Source organism: Numida meleagris, chromosome 13, assembly GCF_002078875.1.
Source record: "Numida meleagris isolate 19003 breed g44 Domestic line chromosome 13, NumMel1.0, whole genome shotgun sequence".
In the NCBI taxonomy this organism is placed as follows: domain Eukaryota; kingdom Metazoa; phylum Chordata; class Aves; order Galliformes; family Numididae; genus Numida; species Numida meleagris.
This window is the reverse complement of record NC_034421.1, coordinates 4752229-4773718: the sequence shown is the minus strand read 5'-3', so window position 1 is coordinate 4773718 and position 21490 is coordinate 4752229. Positions and strand designations below refer to the sequence as shown.

General features: G+C 53.2%; 2 protein-coding genes and 1 long non-coding RNA gene across 4 annotated transcripts; 1 reads left to right on the top strand and 2 right to left on the bottom strand.

The window, feature by feature from the left end:
- On the bottom strand, positions 2421-11245 carry TMEM11 (transmembrane protein 11). 2 transcript variants are annotated; one of them, XM_021411894.1, is made up of 3 exons: positions 11057-11152; positions 8906-9225; positions 2421-3329 (listed from the first exon to the last, which is right to left on the bottom strand). In XM_021411894.1, coding segments are annotated over exons 2-3 (519 nt in total). In that variant the 5' UTR covers positions 8908-9225; positions 11057-11152; the 3' UTR covers positions 2421-2812. The 2 variants fall into 2 exon arrangements, with proteins under 2 accessions (XP_021267569.1, XP_021267568.1); XM_021411893.1 differs by lacking the exon at positions 8906-9225 and having other exon boundaries at positions 11057-11245.
- LOC110405984 lies at positions 11372-14049 on the top strand. The gene is made up of 2 exons (XR_002443189.1): positions 11372-12802; positions 13004-14049. It is a non-coding gene; the product is annotated as an uncharacterized LOC110405984 (long non-coding RNA).
- Positions 13829-20095, bottom strand: NATD1 (N-acetyltransferase domain containing 1). The gene is made up of 3 exons (XM_021411895.1): positions 19938-20095; positions 17408-17526; positions 13829-16720 (listed from the first exon to the last, which is right to left on the bottom strand). Exons 1-3 carry the CDS (start codon positions 20032-20034, stop codon positions 16604-16606), a joined length of 333 nt encoding a protein of 110 aa, XP_021267570.1. The 5' UTR covers positions 20035-20095; the 3' UTR covers positions 13829-16603.

Sequence of the window (21490 nt, the reverse complement as noted above, 5' to 3'; positions counted from 1 at the left end):
TCCTCCACCGCTGTCATTATGGTGGGGGCTGTCAATTTGTTATATAAAGGCTTCAAGTTGAAACTACAAGCGGACGCTCTCCGGGGTAGGCACTAAGGGCTGGAATCTTTTTTTCCTGTTAAATTACAAAACCAAGGCGTTACCTCCTTTCCCTCTCCGCAAGGAGAGCTTCTCTAATTGTTACTTGTGCTTGTCCTTTCACGTTCCGCACGTTTGGGTCTTTCATTTCACAGTGAAATACAGCACTCCTGCCAGTCCTGTCCAGCTGCTGTCTTCTGATGTTTCCAATCACGGCAGCTCAGGAAGGATGAAGGGGCCGCTCTGCATTTCTGTCTTATCTCCCAGAGTGCTGAGGGATAAAGTGCATCAGGCCTAAGGAAAGAAAAAAATTACACAGTTACTGTAGTTACTGTACACAAGTACAGCTCCGAGTCAGAATAGTGAGGGCGTGTGCATTCCCCTTTGAGAGCAGAGTGCCCCTCTGCAGTGAGAGGAGCGCAGCGCTCTGCATTTCTGTGGTAGTCAGGATGGGCAGCAAGGCATGCAGGGCACTTGAAAAGGAGCCTCGAATTCTTAGGAAACAAGAACCCCCTCCCACACCTCCACCTCAGAATGGGATGAAAGGTGTGTTTTTCAAACAGGCCTACCTGTTGCAATAGCTGGTTTTTCACTTTTCCTCCTGCGGTAAGAGACCAGAGTAAACTTGCTCATTTTTAACTCCAGAGCATTCGATGCAAGCCATGCTCTTAAAGAGCCTCTGACAGGTCAGTCCTGTTACAGCGATCATTCCAGGGAAGGGAAAGCCTGACTTCACAAAAGGTGCCAGGTCTACAGGGGTTTGGGTGAAGAAAAGGAGCTAATAGCCCTAACAGTTCTTCTGCAAGCACAAGAATATCCTGAGTGACCAGGACAGGGATATTTCGGAGCCTTCTGCAGCAAGAAAGTACATATTAGCTGCAGCAGATCCACCACTAGTTTAAAATTCATCCAAAAGACAGGATTTTAGGAACAAGGAACATCAGAACCCGAAAAGCAGCCTGCCCAGCAGTCTCAGGCTCACCGCAGCAAGATGAAGTAATTGCATTTCTTCCTCTCCTCTCTGCCAAGGCAACTGCATGTTGTTGCTATAAATAGAGACGCTCTGGATCCCAGCTTCTTTTAACCTTGGAGGGGAGGCAACTCACCCACGGTACCAGCGAAACAGGCCAAGGTTTTAAACCCAGAAAACTCCTGATGCCACAGCAGTTCCCTCTAACCCATGTGCCTGCTCAGCTACGGCTGCCTGCAAACCCCCTTTGCCCAGCATGTGCACAACTGGGATGCACACCCTGCTACTACAGAAGCTGCATCGGCAGGAAAACACGGGTTGGAGCCTTTGCCAGGAAAGCCTGCTGCAGCCTGGAGGTGAGAAGGACATCACACTGCCTGCTGCTGCAAACTGAAAAGTTAAGAGCGAGAACTGAAGTTGGTTTCTGACCTCATGAGACTCCCTTCCAAGGTCAGTGCTTCAGATGTGGTGGGCAGACTGCAAATACTATTTAATTAAGCAGCACACCTGAATTCAGCAGCAAAGGCCTGTAATAAAACCTGCCTGCATACAGATCATAACACTTAAAGTGGTGCTAAGCTGGCATTATAAACATAAGCCACACCTATTTTCCATCTGGTAGCAGGGGAATGGATAGAAAGCAAGCTCCCATCTTTAAAAACTAACTGGCAGGTCTTGGAAAACAGTAAATACTTTCCCTTCTTTGAGCTAAAAGTTAAATTCACACAGAAGATTGAATCTTTTACTTTCAGATAACACAACATACAGTCACCTAGATGCCTTGAAGCAGCAGCAGAGGCAGCTCCAGAGGTTCACGTTCCAAGCCAGACCAGTGGAACTGTGTGGTCAGGGCACAGCTGCCCAAGTGCCAGTGGCAGTAAAAAAGCAAAGGTACGACAGCTGGGCTCCCACCTCAGCAGTGCTCAGCTGCATTTGGTCCAGCACACTTCAGTGGAGATGGATCCACGTTAGGAAGAACTGGTACAGTAATTTAGTGTCGTGTGCTTTTAGCTGGAAACCGTGTTGAGATCGCCACTGTGCAAAGAATTAACAGCAGGAGGAGGGCAGGGCAGCAGAGGATTTGGACATCTCTAGCCCCCAGCATCCACGGTTATGCAACTACCAGAAAAGACAGAAATACCGGGGTAATTAGTGCACCTTCCTCCACAAAACACAACTAGTGAAGCAAGAAGGAAATCACCACCACTCTCCAACAATTCCTTCCACAGACAACTGTGAGGCAACTTGGATGCTGCTGCCACGCGCAGCAGGCGAGAGGTGTAGCAGGTCTGTGTGAGGGCACGAGGATACAATCGTCACCACGGGAGCACCTACAGAAGGGAGCCATCTTAACAGTAATGAGAGAGCAAAATCATTTGAAATTCTCATCCTTTAATGGTCAATGATAACGTCTGGCTGGTTCTGTGTAATACAATTAAACAATATACTTAAATGTTTCAAAAAAAAAAAAAAGAAGCTCTCACCCTCCCCTCCCTCTTTATCTTTCTTTCATTGACACTCTGCTGCTGGACTGGACTCCCCATGGCCTAACATACAGCTCTCAAGTCACCACACATCCAAATCTTAAGTGTAACGAAGAACTGAAAAACCTTGGTGCACCGGTGATGTGTTATTTTAAAAATAACAGCTCTATTAAACCAACTCCTTGCCAGTCTCCACTGCTTCTCAAAGAGGAAAAACAAAACGTTACTGTGGGAGTCTTAATACACTTGTCTCTGTCGATTTCTCTCTTCCCTGCTGAAGTCATACAGCGTAGAGTTCATAGATCTTCTTTACACAGTACACCAGGGCAGCGAGTGCTATCGTGTTGTGCAGTCTCTTTCTGTGCAGGTCGTCCTTCCTCACCAGCACCACCGGGGTGGAGGAGGTGAGCGTATGCAAGGGCAGGCGGGAAAGTTTATAGGCATCATACTCTACTTGGTACTTGCAACAAGGATCGAATTGCCAAGAGATACCATAAAGGGTGCAGCAAGCCATGCTCAGCACACCAGCAGGCAGGGAGATGTAGTGAGAATAATCTACTGGAAGTGCCAAAGGGGTGAAGAGGCAGGTGGTGCCCGCTAACACGGCCGTCTTGTGCAGGCAGTTCCCAACGGTGATCCAGCGGGCCGTCTCATCCCCGATGCGAGTGGGCTCTATCACTATGTATTTGTACTGCGCTTCCAGGGCCTGCTCCAGCTCATACTCAAACTGGTCCTGAGCGTTCTCTCCATTGTAGATCTCGTGCACGATGTAACAGTCTGTGGAGGACAAGGTGACCCTGTCGACAGGAAAAACAGAATTAAAACTGCAGCACTTGAAGGCAGACTTTTCACCTACCCGGCTGCAAGAGCTCCAGAGAAAAGTGCCTGAAGTCAGGGCAGCCCCTCAAGGTCATTCAGCCACTGCAGCTTTTTCAAATCCAGATTAGTTTTACATCGACTAATTATGCTTTTTACATAGGAAGTCATCCCAAACTGAGGCGATTAACTTTTCCTTACATCTTCCTAACTTGGAGAAACTGAGAACATTTTGGGAAAGCAGGAGCTTGACAGCTGTCCTGAATCAGCTCCTCACGCCAATGCCACAGCACTTTCTCTAGAGGTGCTGGAAACACTGCAACTTAACGATCATGCTGCGTTAATGAATGAGATCAAGATGAACAACTCATTCACCAAGAAGGCAAGTTATACTGGCAGATTGTGAGAAGAAACCTTCTCACTTGAAGGTGATTTTTTCTCCAGAATAACTGCCACCTTGCCACAAGGGCAGCTAGCTCTTCAGTCCTTCACAGGGACGAGGAGGGCTGAGAAACACTGCTGGAAGTGAAGGTGCAAGAGGCAGCACAGCACAGCAGCCCCTTTGTTACAGACCGTTCCCTCGGCAAACAGGTTTATTTCCATTTTCAAACCAAGGTAGGTTTTAACAACAAAGAAAGAGATGCTTGCTTTACACCCTGGTACTGGCTCCCCGCTGACAGTGGATCCACAAAACCTCCACATTCATCATTTGAGAACCAGCTCTTAGCGACCAAAAAACTGCATGAATTTCCACTTCCCCCCTCTTCATACCCATCATCGCAGCTATGCTGATGTCACAGACAGCTGAGAAATGAGATTACAGCTGTTTACCTGCACTGAGAAAGGGTAAAAATACTCCCACTGGAACATGGGAAAATCCTCCCCTCTGAGAAGCAGGAACTATGTGACACACTTGTGTTAACCAGAACAAAAGTGAGCACGTGGCCTCTCAAGGATAAAGAGATCCAGCAGATTCCTTCAGCAGGAGGAGAGCAAACTGCACACGGGTTTGACCTTATCACAGCAGACAAACCAGCCTCATCCCAGCAGCGTGCAGATCCTCCTTGTGCTGGGAGGCAAGAGGCTGCTGAAACGGAGAATTAAGCTGGCACTTTGGGCTCCTTCAGCACAATGGTACTTGTGTACACGTGCTGGAAAATAATGGGGAGAAAACACACATCTGCAAGCTGCTGTGGCACCAGACGTTCCCCTTAATGTGCAGCACTGCTCACGGTGCAGAGGGTACCGTGCAGTGACCGTCTGTAATCAAGTCTATTGTTAAATTACTAGCCATTGCCAGAAGTGGCTGCTATTGTGAATAGTGGCAAACACGACAAACAGCAGGAGATCAGATGCGTCAGCTTCAATCAGAGCAGAATAATAAGCAGTTTTCAGAGTCTGGCTGGTATTAACAAAAACCACATGGAAAACCCCACTTACAAGCTGGTTACTGAGTTCTCTGCGCTGCATTTCCCCCTCAGACTGTTGACAGAAGAGAAATAAAAATCCACCTGAATGCTGAGTATGCCAGGGACTTCTGGAAGGCCATCATCTTGTCAGACGTTGCTTGGATTGTTAAGGTAACCTTCCCAAGAGAAGCTACATTCTGTAGATGATAACTCTTCCAGCACAGGATGCAGTGAACTCTTGTGAATTGGCAAGTATTTAAAGAAAATAACTAAGGGGCAGCACCTATTGAAAATTTTAAGAGAATACCACATCTCTAGCATGGCTAAGTATCAGCTAACATTAAGGAGTTTCCCTGTGTAATGCAGAATTAGTTAAGCAGGTGTTGCACTAATATGTTAAGGACACAGCTGGAAATGGTTTCTGCCAAGAACTTTTTTCTTGACCAGAACTGTTCCAAGTGCAGCTTCAGCCAAATGAAGAAATCCCAGTTTCACTTCAGAAGAAACGCTGAGGCTTAAGGTGGCTCTGAGGAGTAGCACCAACATCTACGTGAAACCACTTGGGAAGGTACAAAGGCTGCAGGGAAAAGCCACTGCTGAAAGGCATTTTTAAGCTAACTGAATGCTGACAGCCCCCCAGATAAAAGGAGCATTTCCTACTAAGGAGCACTTTCAGCTTTCTGTGACATCTAGGAACGTGCAGCACGTCTCTGCAGAACAGGCAGAATCCACTTTCAGTGTGTATACGTAGCACTCAGAAGCTCAAAGAGCACAACAGCTCAGTCACCCTCGGATCTCCCTGCAGCCCCTGGGAAGGTGGGGATAAGCAAGCCCATATCTGCTCTGCCCATAGAGAACTCTATGGGACACAGGCTTCCAACTCTAGAAATGACACTACAGAGGATTTCTGCAGCATCTCAGCATCATCAGAATGGCACTGACCCATCAGCCATATTTCTCCTTGCTCAGATCTTGCCTGTTCTTCCTTCCAAACATCCCGCCTTACCTTTACCATTATGTACACAAGCCACAGCCACCTGTCAAAGAGAGCAGGAGCTCAGACACTGGCCAGAGGCAGCACCAACTATCTCTTCTGGAGCCCTGTGGCTTTGTGGGTCTCTGTGGCTTTTAAATAATAAAGCCAGAATATAAAAACCATCCAAGTACAAAGAAAAAGCAGAGCTTAAAATATTTTCTGTTTAAAAAGCATAGGGAACTAAACTGCACAAAAGCTTCATCACCTCTGACAGAGCCTGCCCGCCTCACTGTGCTTTTTCTCCATAACAGTCCCCTAACGTGGGACCAAACTTCTACCACGGTGCAGGAGGCGCAACAGACGAGATGGGCAATCCAAAAAATAAAGGGCAAAGAATGAAAAAATCAGTCAGCAATGCAAGAACAGCATCTCCACTTCTCTAACAGAAGTAGTGGGACATTGCATGTTATTTCTACTAAAAACTGGCTGCCCCTGGAGGTAGGAAAGCAGAATCCCAATGCAGCTGAGATGCACGGGCTGACCTGAACGCAGGCTTGACAAGGTTTCAGAGCTCGCCGGCATGCAGAGCAGAACCAGGGACCTCGAGGCAGATCTCTCCTGACACAGCCTTTCAATTGAGCGCGGCAGTTGCACATGAACAAACCCAATGAAAGCAATGGGATTTGCTGTGACACTGCAGGCTGCACAATCTGCCTTTCAGAGCCTGCCAGGCCGCCCCCCACCCCACCCCCAAAGCGATGACAAAAATGCAGAACTATGCAATCCACTCCAGACTGGCACCCACCAGCTGCCAAGTACTGCTCGCTTTATGTAGCTCCATTTTGCTTAAAAGCTTCATCAATAACCAGTGCGAGAGAGGATCTAGCCCCACAAGTCCCATGCGTTCAGAAGCCCAGCAGGCTATTTACCAGACAGACCAGAACCTAAAAGCAGTGGATAATTCTATTCAGTCAAATTGTTTTCCAGGACCTGCCATCCCCTGTCTCCAAAAAACAAAAAAGGAGGGCTAAGTTTAAAAGTTGCACGAGCTCCATAAGAACAATTCTGGATCTTACATCCAAATAGTTGCAGCTTCATACATTCTACTCCTGAGAAACTCGAAATGCCTGACTCCTGGTGCCAGCTGCATGCATACGTGGGGAAATGCACTGGTACACCCAGCACTGCAAGATGAAGCTCATTTAAAATCGCTGACATAAAGTCCTGGTATTGACAATGTTAGAAATAAGGGATCTGCTGTGAGCGGATCCTGTCCCTCTGACCAGCAGGTGGGACAGAGTGGCTGTCTCAGCTGTAGGACAAGCTTCAGATTCCATGGGATTGCCTTCCTAACATGGGAAGGGCAGAGAGCAGGAGGAGCGGGTACTGCAGGGGCACAGCTCTGCACTGCTCCCCCCGCTCCATCTCTCTGCCTCCCCCCCGGCAGCAGCCTCCTAGCTGCCTCTTGCAAACAGCAGCCCGGTGAACATCAGTTCCACTGAGACAGCCTTTACGAAGAAATAAATACTCATCTAAGGAGGAGGCACACTGATGCTCCATGAGAAAAGACCTTAAGTTTTCCCAGGTGCCAACCAGAAAAACAAACAAACAAAAAACAAATGAAGAGAGCTAAAAACAAGACGTATGACAGCATCCTGGAAGGAATCCCAGCATCCTCCTCCCACTGCCCATTTGTAGGGCAGAAGCACTGAGCCTCTGAGCGCTGCCCTCCACCTAATGGCACTGCCCCATCTGCCAGACGTTCTTCTGCCTTGGGTTTCAGGGCCTCCCATCACTTCTGTTCTGCAAAACGCTCAGGGTCACGGTTAGAAACAATCCCAATCTGCACAAAGTGCAGGTGTCCTTCCGTGCAGAGGTTTTTGTTTTTAAAAGAAGACAACAGTATTGCTCACAGCACCAAACATGCATTCAGATGAACTATAAATGAAGACAAACCAGTCTGATTAGTACTTAAATAAATAAATAAGCAGGGAGAGGCTTGCAGCAGCGTGATAACACTTGTCACAAGTAGCACACGCAGAAAACCTGGTGCAGTAGAGCAATGGGGGGGCCTGATGCTAGCTGTGTGCTAACTGCAGGAAAAAGCACATTGCAGATGACCAAAGCACATCTGTCTGGAAGCCATGATTAGGTCTCATCCAAGCCTGAGCAAGTCAAAAACTTAGAGCATGAATTTGTCTTGCCTCAGTACACTCAACTGCTCTCCACTCACCTAAATCCTTCTCAGAATTTCAGGTAAAAAATGAACTGTGGTCTGGCTTTGAGGTGGAATATTCCTGCTGAGTCTTAAAGCTGTGTTTGCCAGCAGAATATTTTTCTGCTCGAGACAGCTCCAGAATATGGCATACACAAAGTACTAACAAATCCAAGCTTAAACACCTCAACAGTTGTTTCTCTACCAAAGCTCTCCATGATCTGCCAGACTCGAGCCATTAACCACTGCTGTCAGGCTTCAAGGCCAATTGAACAGGCTGCAGATGACTGCACTGAAGTGAAGGAAGAGCAGGAAAAGCACGACAGTAAAGCAAGACCTCCAGTCAAAGGTTGTGCCTTAAATCCAAATAGGAGAGAACAGGAGAACGTAATTGTGATCTTTGAGCAGCCTTGGCAAGGGAAGGCAACACTAAAGGAAGCATCACCAAACCGTAACAAAAGAAACTCCAGCCACTACAGCAAAAAGAGACATCATTTTTAAGCCAACTAATGATTAGCTAGGCTAATGGAAACAGGTCAATCATTGCTGTAAGCAAACAGAGTACCAGAAATCTGAGCAGCACAGGTAGTTGAAAGGAGAGGGCTCCTTAAGGGTGCTGAGAGGCCAGCACAAGTAGTGGTGATGACATTAGAGCCGTTCTTTCTGGAGTTTGTTAGAACATCTCCAAGGAGAACAAATGGCATTCTGTCTTGTGTGCTGGCGGTCATCACGCTGCATTTTACACAAAAACCCCAAGTACAATTCAGTGTCTGTTCTGGATAAAAAGTTGTTTTGGTGCGCGGATTAACAATCCCCCTTTAGATAGTCTCTATTAAAGAGTCTATCCAGAATGAAGAAAAACAAATATTTAGTTGGTTCTCTTCAGGTTTTTCCCCACCACCCCCACAGAGCCAGCTGCAGTTCACAGCCAACACCCTTTGAAATTAAGGTACTTACATTTAGACCTATTGAGGAAAGCACTTTTTTTTGACCAATTACAGACTTCTTTGTATCAATGAAGTCATTGAGGAAGGGATACAAATTTCCACAGACAGTCGCTGGACTTTTTAAAACAAATTTATTCACTTTCAAGTGAAAGCTGGTCAAGCCTCCTTGTAGCAGACAGTATTTTATTCTTCTGACACCACCTCCCAACACACTGACGTCTTTTTAGACTAGCTGGCTGACCACTCCAAAAACACCTTGAAGCAGCTCATTTATGAGGAAAGCTGGATTAGCATACTCAGTTGAAAGGAATGCGTCTTGGGACAAGAATCCTGTAAGAAAACCATATTCGTCTTATAAAAAGCCTACGTCACCGTTTGATGTCAGCGGGTCTGTCAGTGCCACCATCTCCACCACCTGCGTTGCCAGCAGCCAAACAAGACCAGTAGGTGAGATGGAGAATTAACCCCTGATCCAGGGAGGCACTGGCTCAGTCACACGCATCTCCAGCTCTGCAGTCACACGGAAGGAGTGCAGCCTAGCTGACATCACCCAGCACCAATTAAAAGTATCTTCTGGCAGGTTTGTATGGGATGACACCTAAGAGAACCTCTGCCTTCTGATAAGGATTGTGAAACACTGCTCGGTGCCGTAACGTTCACACAGATCACCTGCTGGCCCACTGTGCGTCACTCCTGCGCTCTCGTGCCCTTAACCACATGCTTCTCATTGTAAAAGGCAAAATAACGTACGCTGGAGGTTCATGAAGTAAGTACCTCATGTTTATGAATACGTATTTTTGATCACAAGATCAAGAGTAATCATAGCTTCAAAATCACCACAAATTACGATGACATTATGCTATCAGAACACTGTATAGTTCACCGATAAAATCACGGGGTGACAACTCACTTTTAAGCCTGCCTCAATTTTCTTCCTGGTAGAATAATTTTCACTGAAGTGCTCTTTCCCACATTTTAATTCACCTCTCTTGGCGGGGCAGGCCTACGACGTGAGATCTCCACACCTCATGCATTCAGCAGCAGGGCAGGCGCCAGCGCTGGGTGCAGGCAGCTCTAGCAGCACGGCACGGCGCTCGGCGGTATTCTGAGTTGTTTATATAAACCACGCTGAGGTAGTAATTCCACCAGCTCTTCCAATTCAGTCACTTTCAAACTGCCTGAACAGAGGCAGTATTTCTGCGTTTCGTATCGGTGCTATGATTTTATGGGCTGCTCGTGGCTCTCGCCGGCAAGCGAGGTTCAGCACCACCAAATACAATCCTCTCGGATTACAGTACAAAGCAAAACCCACTTCCAAAATCACCATAATAAAAACCAAAGGGATATTCACCTCTAGATAAGGCGGAGGAGGGGGAGGGGCAAAAGCAAACTTCGGGGAATTCTGCGATTCCCTGATCCTCACAATGAGCGCGCAGCTGCTCTCGGCTCCCAGCCGGTGACATCAGTCACCCCAGGGCAGAACAGGGAGAACGCCAACGTGAGGAAGCACGGGGCTCAGCCAGGCGCTGCAAGCAGGTAACCAACTGCGAGCACCGACTTGAAAGCAGCTCAGCGAGATCTCCGTCGGCTCCTTTTTTCCTCTTTGCAGCCGAGATTCCTGAAGTCCCAGAGCTGCTCCCCGGGCGGCCCCGGCCGCTCCCCAGCCCCGAAACGGGACCGACACCGCGCAGCGGAGCAAACGCCGAGCGCGGGTTCCCCGCAGGACGAGGTCACCCTGGCGGCCTCTCCGTGCCCCCTCACCCTTACAAACAGCCGAGAAGGAGCCCCCCTCCCCCTCCCCAGGGCCGGCCCTCCTCCCGTTCCGATCCCCACCGCCGCACCCCCGCTGTGCCCGCACGCGGAGAGCCGCAGCCGCCGCCACCCGAGGGCCGCGACGACCTTTCCCGGCAGCGGCCCCGGCCCCGTGCCCGCTCGCAGCAAGAGGCGTCTCGTCTCGTCTCGTCTCGTCCCGGCCCGCCCTCCCCTCAGCAGCGCCGCAGCCGCCGCCCCGCTCCCCGGCCGCCTCGCGCTCCCCTCAGCGCCGCCCCCGCCCTTGCCTCAGGGTCGTGCGGAGCCCCGAGGGCCGCAGCCCGCTTCCTCCCGCTCCCCGCCCGGGGAACCTCCAGCTGCGCCTCGGACCCTGACCGAACCGCGGGCTCACCTCTCCCGGCTGCCGCTGCCGCCGCTGTTGGTGCTGCCGGGGCCAGCGCGCCTCCTTCCCCACGCCGCCATCTTGGAGACACTGGGTTCGCAAATGTCTCCGCCGCAAGGCCCGCCGCGCTGCCCCACGGGAAATGGAGTGCGCGCGGCCGCCGGAAGCCGCTCAGCGAGAGCGGGCGCGCCAACGCGCGGACCACAACTCCCACAACGCCCCGCGCCGCCGCACGGCCGCGGAGGCCTCTGGGATGCGTAGTCCCTTGAACACGCGTAGGGGTCGGGCCGAGACCGGGTCCGAGGTTCCTCGGCACTCGCGCGGGGCTGCGGGGTGCAGAGCAGCCCTACGACCCCCGGCCCAGCTCCTGCTCCCAGCCCTTTCTGCTGACGCGATCCACGAGGCCGTGGGAGGAGCGCTGCCGCTGGTCCCGGCCTGCACCGCGGCCCCGCCATGAGGGTAGCCGCGGGGGGGCGGCCTGGGTCTGGGCCTGAGCCTCGGCCTCGCTGGGGAGGCCTTGCTGCCCTCGCACTGTGGGGATACGGAGAAGGCACGCGTCGTTGGCGCTGTGCTGTTCGTGGGGCTTTCTGCAGGAGCGGGACGGGCAGTGGTGCTGTCCTCACAGGAGGAGAACCTCCCTGGGTGAGGGGCAGAGGGGCTGGGCCTTGTGGGGGTAACCCCGGCCTGGAGGATCGGTTGTGGGCCCTGCTGCTGCACCTCCTCTCATCGGTCAGATCACAGCGAAACATTTCATGGAAAGCAGCATGTAAATGTGTCACATGGCACAGCACGTGCCTGCCCGCAGACTCCCAGCTTTGCCCAAGGGGAGGTGTGCTTGGGCCCCAGGAGCTGTGTGGTGGCATTCCTCCGCCTCTCTGGGGCCACTTTGTGAACCTGGTGTTTCTCTGCCCCCTGCCAGGACCTTTTCTCCCAGGAACTGGCCTTCCCTTACAACCAGCTGCTCTCTCAGAGATGTTGTGCTGCCATCAGCACGCATCGAGGAGCGTGAGCAGCTCTCCTCCAGCCCCAGCACCCACACTGTGCCATTCCCCACTCACTGCCAACATCTTACTCTCGCTGCTTTTTCTCCAAGAGCTACCAAACCTCTGAGCAGAAGGAGAAGGGAACACATCAGAGGGGCTGTGTGTGTGCAATGACTGACAGCACGCTTCAGAATAGTGGCATTGTCTCTGCATCTCCCTTTCCTAGAAAATGCCTCATTTTGACAACATTATTTCCAAGTGAGGTAATGTGAGCTAAATTTAGTTAAATAGAACAAACCCATCACTGCCTACATCTTTCCAGGTACTTTGAGCCTGTACTTCCAGACCACAGGGCCATCTTGCACTCTGCTCTCCCAGCCATCATTTGGGGTTCAACTTTTACAGTGGAGGTAAATAGCGCATTTGCTTGAGCAGGACGTGGTTGGGAAACGTTCCCAGTGCAGTGGAGCATGCAGTGTTGCTGGGGCAGGTCGGAGCATCAGACCTTCTGGAATGTGGAATGTAAACAGAGCCTGTTACTAGCAACAGCCCAGCTTTGTGCTATAACCCCAACCACTGCGCTGTCCCTCAGGAGGAGCAAACGCCAAGCTCACTCCAGCTCAGATTGCAACCCAAGGCCACATGTCACTTGCCACTTTGGGTCAAATCATGACTGAAAATAAGCAGTGCCCCTTCTGCCCACCATTCCAGCAGCCTTAGGATTTTCAACTCTTGCAATTCCAGCTTCAGCCTCCATGGCTTGCACCCATCTGTACGTAGCGATGTAAACACACTGGCAGGGAGCCCAAGGGGCAGTGCTGGGGCTGTGCTTCCTGGCCGAGGAGTGCAGGGCCCGGCAGGGAAGCACCTCGCGTTCCTCTGAATCACCTGCCCTGCTCTGCATGAGCAGAGTGACTCCACTAACTGGCTACTGAAATGTTTTCATGCCTGTGTTTTCAAACATCTTAAACAGATGAATGCAAGAGTTCAGTGCCAGCTCAAGAGAGGCTGCATTTGCAGGACTGCTTCCGAGGACTATTTGGCCTGAAATACTGAGGGCTGGTTTGTGTGAGCAGGGGAGGATCAAGCAGCAAAAGCAAAGAACCAGTTGTGACTCCGCTCATCCCAAGCTCTGTGCAGTCATTGCAGAGACATCCAGCCCTAAGACCCAAAATGAAATCCACCAGCCTCAACCTCTCTGCTCACTTCCAACTCTGAGCTGGGCTGCAGGGAGCTGGAGTCACCCAGATGGCGGATGAAAGGACGAGTGACTACCCCCAGGTTGCAGGGGACCAGCACCAGGATGCCTTCAACCTGAACAGAACCCTTCATCACCCTCACTGCCTGGATGCAGTCACTCCTGCACGAGACCCTCCTTGCAAGGAAGGGGTTTTGGAGGAGAAGTTCAGGCAGTAGAAGGGTGAGCGTTGTACACTAGCATACACAGCAGTGAGACCCCCCCTCCATCTACTGTCTCCTGCCTCTTTTTCTCATCCTCTCCAAGACACAAACGTGCATGGTAGTTAATGGCTAGGAGATATTGGAGTTAGAAGTGTTAGATTTGTTTTCTTTTGGGTGGCGGGGGATGAGGAAGATTGTTTTATAGAAAACAAATAACCAGCAGCAGCAAGGCAGCAAAAATCACCCTGGACACAGACTGGAAAGAATGGCTGACAGACAAGACCTGTGAAGCAGGCTCTGCCTGAGTGACCCAGCCCATATGACAGAGCCAGGGATGCCCAAGGTCCCCTGGTGACCTCCTCCTGCCCAGGAAGTGCTGAGCAGCAACCACTACAGCTCAGCTAAGCCACACTTTTTATTGTAATCCATGCAATATGTTTGTGTTTTATAGTATGACAGAGGAAAGGATAAAGATCAATGTTAGACATAAACAAAAGCAAAAAGGTCATTTGTAACAGGTCCTGAGAAGGAAAGGCACATCGTAACCACTGAATTCAACACAACAGAAACCTTGGACAGAGGAAGACAATGCTGGAAAGTGGAGAAGGGAGGGGGTGTTTCAAGTTGAGAGATATGGAAGCAGGTTTGACAGCAATGTGTATTTCCCCACCCACTGAAGTCTGTAGTTCAAATGGGTTTTGGGACCTCACTGTTCAACCGAACCACTTCTACACTCCCATTGCTGGACAGAGTCCAGGATCCCAGCTCCTCCAGGCTCAGTCAGCACCAAGGGGCAGCCCAGGGCTCAGGAAGATCCTTCCTGCAGGGGTGAGCTGGGAGTGCTTCACGGGAGAACAAGGGATGGCAGCACTGCTGGTGACCTGTGGGTATTGCTATTTGCTGACATCAAACGCTGTGGGGCTGAGGCAGAAGAACAGGTACAGCAGTAAAACAGTTGGCACGGAACCTGGCACATCTCTGTCAGGTCAGAAACTGGAGGGGTTGTAGCACCTCAAAGGGAAGCAGCAGCAAAACCAAGTGCTGTGCCTGATTTAAGGCAGCGATTGCCACTTGTGATCCAGCACCAGGAAGCACGGGGATGCTGCTAGAGCAGCATGGGAGCCAGGCTGGGACACTAGGCCCTGCTGGCGCATCCTCCAGCAACAAAAACTTCTGGGAACTGCCACAGTGGGAACCAGAACCAAACCAGCATCGAGTGCAGCACTGCACTTGCACCATTGCTCCCAGGAGGCAACTAGGCACAGATCTCCTTGAGCACACAGCCCTGCTGCAGCACAGATACAATGGCATCTTGGCTTGCAGGAGATGGCTCAGCTTCACTTTAGAATGGTTCTGTCATCACTTGGCTATAACAGAGCTAGCCTTGCTCCTGGAACCAAATGCTAAAGAGTGTTTGCAAGTTAAGGAGTGAACATTTAGCACCCCAGGTATCTTCTTTAGCTCATTATCTGTGACCCTCTCCCAGTCCCTCAAAGCCATCCCGAAGGCTGGAGCTGGGTTGAAATAGGCAGAAAAGGAGCAGAGACGTGGGGCAGGGGCAGGGCTGAGCTCAAGAACTTTCCTGAGCGGCATGAGCTGGCAACGGGGCAGCAGCCGGGCACAGGTCTCTGCTGAGGTGCACGGTGCCGACAAGCAGGGGTCCCACAGTGCTGGGGCAGGGACAGAGCTCGAGAGTTTTACTCAAACGTTTTGCTGTTGCCTCCATGGAGTCTGCACTGGCTCTGGGAAAGGGCTGAGCCATTGCTCGGCCAAGGATTCATTCAGTCTGTGGCACAGATTGTAAACTTTAGTCCCTGCTAAGAGATAAACTGGGTTTGGATCTGGCCTCCAGGTGAAAGGCTCCTTATCTCCTGCTGCCTGGCTGCTGGCTGAGCCCATGCCAGCTGTCCCCCTGCAGCCCAGCCCCAGAGCACTGCAAAATCTTAACAGCCTGGGGGGAAAACCTCTGAAGGTCTAGCCCAGTAAATCCTGTGTGAGGCAGGAGAAGGGGCAAACAGGAGCCAGGCAGCACTCTGCCATCATACCATTACCTCTACATCTGACAGCGGCAACGCTGCACCATGCTACAGTGTCATCATCTGCAGAGGTAATGGCACAAGGCAAGGATGTTCCACCACACTGCCAGCACCTGGGCTCACAGCTGCAAGGTGGTGGTGAGCAGGCAGGCAGTGCCCTGTGGCACAGCTGCTTCCCAAAAGCCATGGGGAGCAGTGAACAGCAGCCATGCCAGGGCAGGCGGCTCAAGCATTGAGCCCTGGAGAGGGGACCAGGTTCCGGTGGCTTTACCCCCACTGCTCTCAGGATGCAATGATGGCTTGGAACTCACGGTATGGGGCACAGGCTGGGTGCAGGGCTGGAGCTGAGGGAGATGGGAGGAGCCTTCCTCTTCAGCTGCAGGAAACCACCCTGGTGGGCGCTTTTCTCCTGGGCAAGCTGTGTCTGCTGCAGCAGGGAGCAGAATGACAGTCCACAGCCATGAGGGGCAATGTCCAGAAGGCTGGGCAGGAGCTGGCACCTGCAGAGAGAAGCATCCACAACTCAGCTGAATCACTTCTTCATGCACACGCTCTTCACGCTTTGCTGCAGTGGACAAAGACCAATCCTCATAGAGCTCCTTTCTCCAGATGCAGAGATCTCAGCATCCCAGCATCCCTGCAGCCAGTCCTGGTGCCACCACCACAGCCTCTGTAGTCTCATTGCCACCCCACAGGGCTGGGGCTCCTCCAGCACCTCCTTCTGGTCCTTGAGGTTTAATCCACAGCTGCAGAAGGAAATGGGGCTGATACCCCACAGCCTCCCCTAAACAACATCACCCAGCAAGTTCACAAATGTTGCCAAACAGAGGAGAGAGGATGAGGTGTGGATGTATCCCCTGGTTTTGTCGTGAAGTTTGGTGGGAAAATCATCCTCTTCCTGCTCCTGGCTTGGGACAAAGAGCACCGGGGGGGGCATGTGTGCCCAGAGTCTGCCTGGCCTGTGGCCACAGCCATGCTCAGACATGGGCAGGGAAGACGAGGTTGTGCCCACGTCTGTGCACCACATAGACACGCTTAAAAAAATGGGAATTGTGAGTGTGGGAGGGGGTTTCCTGAGACCGCAGGGAAGCGAAGGCCGCGTTGAACAGGAGTGCTGGTGTCAGAGCAGTCCCATCTTAAGGCTGCAAGTGTTCCAGGTACTGCGGCAGCGGGTTCTCCTTGACGTATTTCTGAATGTACCAGCACGTCAGGTGAGCTTTCAGGTCCTCCTCCACTACAAAGTCCAGGGCTGCCTGCAAGAGAGCACAGATGGGTTACAAACAGTCCATGCTGCCCCTGAAACTTCACAGGTCACAGACCCATGTGCCAGAGGGTTGGGGGAGCTTCAGCCTCCACAGTGCCATGGGGTCCCCAGTTCAAGCAGAGGAGTGCTGGGACCTTGACAAACACCCTGGTGTGTGCTGCATCGCAAAAGGTACCTATCTACCTCATGTAAATGTCACCTTTGCCACCAGTTCGCCATGGGGACAGGCAGCAGCCATAACCCCAAAGCATTTCTCCACAGCCCCCGCTCTGTGCTGGCAGCCCCACAGCTGCGAGTCCCCAAAGTGGGGCCCAAGGCACATAAAGGGCACATGTGGGCCTTGAAGCTTTGGGGTGAGGGAGCCCAGCTCCTGGGGGAAGATGCTGGAACAGCCCCAGAGGGAAGCAGGGTGGGGGTGACAGCTGCTGGCAGGGGAGGAGGAACAAGCTGAGGATGTGCTGGAACTCACCCAGCCCCTCTCGCGGCCAGAAATAGGAACGTCTGACCACAGGTTTCCATCCAGCCCTCCAGCCCCCAGGGGGAAGGCTTAACACCTCCATTACAAGTGCTGAGCCATCTCAAAACACACTCCTTTTCCTCCGGGACCTCACTTCACCTCCCCATGCCTCTCCCTGCCATCGGATAGAGGCAGCTCCCCCCAGGACAGCGGCCGTACCTTCGCGAGGTGCTTGGCTATTCCTCTTCCCCGATAGGCATCCGGCACCTCGGTGTGCTGCAGGTCCACAATGCGCTTCCCCACGTACTCATAGAGCAGCACTGCTCGGTCGTGGCAACCTGGGGATGGGAGATAGTGCTGAGGCTGGGGCTGCCAAAGCTGACCAGGGAGCACCAGTTCCTTTGCCTCTATAGCATAGGCTGGAACAAGGGACAAAGCTTCCAGGCCTGGTGCTGCATTTGGGACCTTGTAAGGACCAGGGGGGGAGATGCTGGAAGAGATGGATATCCCACAGGGAAGTGCACACAGGTGTGCAGGGGCGTGTGTGCACACTGACACACGTTTCCTGTTGCAACACCCTGACATTCTCACACCAGTTCAGATAGAGGAAGAAAGAAGTTTCAGCACACATGTAAATCAGAGGACAGCTAATAATACCCCTCTGTCTCCATCTGCAGAGCCTAAACTCAGCTTCAACTCATTTCTGGAGGGTTTCTATATTTAAGAGTTTCCAAAACACAAGCTTCCAATCGATGAGACAAACTCAATTAAAATAACAGAAACTTTTCCTTTCCCCCCAGTGCTTACTGGAGGATGAAGGGCCCTACCTTCACCTGCACTTATTGCATGCCTCAGCTGAGCTCCGTCCATGTGCTTTTGCTGCATTTCAGCTGAAAACACCTCCCTGTGCCCTCTCTGTCCTGGGATGGGGCTGAGGAGCAGCACCTCCTCCCAGCCCAGATGCAATCCTATATATCATTCCATAGCTGCAAACCTTGGCAAGGAAAAAAGGAGACTGCGCAAAGCCATTCCCTGGGAGGGAGTTCTCAGGGCAGGATGGCACAGCAGCGATCCCGAGGAGCCATCCCTAGGCATGCATGCAGCCATGCAGAGCGCCTGGCATGTTCCTACAGAGAGAAAGCAGCGCACGCAGCGCTGAGCGGAGATGGCGCAGCTGTCCCCGATGGCCCCACTCTGGAGCAGCACAGGGCAGGGGGGGGCAGCTCGGCTGCAGTTTGCTGCTTAGGAGCTCTGGTGAGTGCGGCACTGGAAAAGCACGGTGCCGTCTCGGTGCACAATGCAACCTCATCCCTTTCGTCCCGGCACCGCGGCAGAACCTGCTCCAGTTTTCCCATGGAAATGCTCAGCGATGCTCCCCAGCACAGGGGCTGCATTGGCTGGCTGTGCTGTTACCCACAGCCAAACTGAGGACAAATCATAGAATCACACAATTATCAAGGTCGGAAAGGACCTCCAAGATCATCCAGTCCAATCTACCACAATACTGCCCACTGACCACATCCCTCAGTGCTGCATCCACACGGTTCTCAAACACCTCCAGGGATGATGACCCCACCACACCCTGGGCAGCAGTGCCAGTGCCCAACTGCTCTTTCTGGGAATAAACGCTTCCTACTATCCAACCTGAACGCCCCCTGGCACAACTTGAGGCCATTCCCTCTCATCCTATCCCGTCAGCCTTTTCCCTGCCCTCCTCTCCAACAGCAGAACAAAGCTTGCTCAGTCCTGGCCACGAGCTGCTTTACTTTCAGCTTCTCAATGCTTCTGCTTTTGGGACGCAAAGAAAAAGGCAACATGCTGACGTGACACAGCCATTTCTATCAGCGTTAGGAAGCACATGTAGCACCGTGGGCTCGGAGGAGGGAGATGAAGGGGCAACCGAGCAAACACCAAGCACCATTCATTTTCTTACATACGAGGAAGGCAGAGGGGAAGATGCTGAAAACCAGCTGGGTGCCACCCCAGCTCAGGCTGCACAGGGCCCACCCATGGCCTCGGGCACCTCCAGGGATGGGCACCCACTGCTCTGGGAGCAGGGGCAGGGCCTCACTGCCCTCTGAGTGAAGGATTTCCTTTCCCTGATGTCCCCTTTTGTCCCCTCCATGCTCCCACAGCACTGGGCGCCCTCGGTTGACCCCAGTGCCAGCAGCAAGCGGTTGGGGGAGCATCTTCTCCACGTACATCTCCTCCCGCCGTGCTTTGTAATTAGTGGTTGGAATTAAAAGAGAAGGGAAAAAAAAAAAAAAAGAGTCTAAAATAACCCCATCCGGCTGCTGGCGTTTATGGAGAACGCCTCCGGCCGGGTGCATAATTTTTGAATGATTTTTCTTTTTTTTTTCCCGCAGTTCCTTAAAAGGAGCTGCCCGGCGCGCAGGGATTGGGGCTCGGGGTTGTCCATAGGAAGGACAGACGGCTGAGGGGTGTCACGGGGCCATAGAGACGTGCCAGCGGCACACACCTGTGCGTCCCTTCTGCTGACAGCGGGGGGAGGGGCTGCTGGGGGTGGGTGCCCGCTCCCCCCCCCGAGGGGACCCACACAGTACCACGCGCGGGGACCCCAGGGCTGATTTTGGGGTACGGGGGCGCCGAGGGGGGGGGGGGGCACCGTCAGGAGCTGAGTGGCAGCGAGAAGAGCCCCGGGAGACACAGGAGGAGAGAGCTGAGGACAGCGGGGGAAGGAACCGTGGGAGCGGGGGGGCTCTGCTCGCTGCTCCCCCCGCCTCGTTACCGTTCAGCCGCACGGTGAACTGCCGCCGCTTCCGATCGTGCTCCACCTGGATGGGGCAGCCCTGCTCCAGGAGGCCGAGAGGCGCCGAGTGCGCCATAGCTGGACCGGGCCGGGCCAAGGCCGGGCCGGGCCGGGCCGGGCCGGGCCGCGGGGTTGCGCCGTGCGGGAACGCGGAGCCGCGGGTACCGGGAGAGGGGGGGACGGCGGGTGGGGCCGGGCCGGGCCGTGGCGGCGGCACCGGGAGCTGCCACCGGCGCGCGGCCGCAGGAAGCCAGCTGTGCGCCACGTGCCCGCGCCGCAGCCAATGGCAGCGCCGCCGTTTTGTTTTGATACATTCGCCCGGCTCTTAAAGGGGCCGCGCCGTACTCGGCGCCACGCCGGGCCCCGGCGCCCCCGCGTGGGAGGTGCGGTCACGGACAGCGCTGAGCCCCGGTGGTGCTGCCCCACCGGTGCCACCTGCCTCCACGGAGTCATAAGGAGCGGTTTGAAGGCGGTTGTGTGAAGCGCTTGCTGGAAACCTCCGCAATCCCAAGTGTGTGCCGTCGCTCGTCCCAAAACCTCTCCCATCGTTAGAGCCCCGACCCCACTGTTGCTTCCCAGCCTGGGATGGCACAAAGCCGGGAAGGGCCATCCCGCTCCCACCTCCGTGACACGGGCAGTGCGTCACCGCCCGCAGCCTGAACGTGGGCTTTGGGAACGCTCCCAGTCTGTGCTGAAAGGCGGTGAATCCGCCACGTCTCTCATTAAGGTAATTACTCCCACTATTAACAACTGTGATTTATTTCCCATTTGAACCTTTCTAGCTTCAATTTCCAGCTGCTGGATGTTAATGCTGTCACTAGGTCCAGCCCGGGTACAGGTGCAGCCCCACACCCATATTTCCTGTCCCTGTTTCAGACACATTTTCCAGCTCTCAAACCGATAAAAAATGCTCTGCACAGCCCGGATCGGAACTGCACGTGACTGCACGAGGGCTGAGCTTGGTTCCAGCCCCTTCTTCATAGCTGCTTGGCTCATGTTGGGAATTTCTACCAGAAAAAGAGTTGCTCCCCAGAGACTGCATCGCAGGGACACTGCCGGGATAGGTCAGGGCTGGCTCATGGGAGACCCCAGGAGTGGGATCTCATGGGAACGCGATGGCATCCCTACACTTGTGCTGGGTGACGTGGCTGCAGCGAGGCCCCCCCTTACATCAGCCCTGCCGGCTGCACGTGCCCGGGCAGGTGAGCCTGATGCACGCAGAGGCAGATATTTGGGGGATTTTCCAAAGGGGCTGCGGAGGGTTCTGGCTGCTCCGCACATCTGATGCTGGAGTCCGGCGGGTGCAAAGCAGCACGCGGGTGTTGGTCAATATCCTGCAGCGGGGTGCAGGATGTTATGAACCACGGCTTCTCCTTCAAGGCGGGGGGGGGGTGCTGCTTGCACTCGCCAGGGCTGCTCCGAGCAGGCTACCATCTCCTGCGCTTGCAGGGAGGCAACTGGGAGCTGTGGGAGCACAAGGGAGTCCCGGTTCCCTTGACATTGGGTTGGCGCGTGCATGCTGGTAAAGCCCC

What these genes read in the sequence shown, in the direction of transcription:
- NATD1 (XM_021411895.1), bottom strand. Translation starts at nt 20,034, where the DNA reads ATGGCGCACTCGGCGCCTCTCGGCCTCCTGGAGCAGGGCTGCCCCATC. An exon ending in GTTCACCGTGCGGCTGAACG is followed by an intron (nt 17,527 to 19,937) that starts GTAACGAGGCGG and finishes TCCCATCCCCAG; the next exon opens with GTTGCCACGACCGAGCAGTG. An exon ending in TAGCCAAGCACCTCGCGAAG is followed by an intron (nt 16,721 to 17,407) that starts GTACGGCCGCTG and finishes GCTCTCTTGCAG; the next exon opens with GCAGCCCTGGACTTTGTAGT.
- TMEM11 (XM_021411893.1), bottom strand. Translation starts at nt 11,127, where the DNA reads ATGGCGGCGTGGGGAAGGAGGCGCGCTGGCCCCGGCAGCACCAACAGC. An exon ending in GGCAGCGGCAGCCGGGAGAG is followed by an intron (nt 3,330 to 11,056) that starts GTGAGCCCGCGG and finishes TCCTGTCGACAG; the next exon opens with GGTCACCTTGTCCTCCACAG.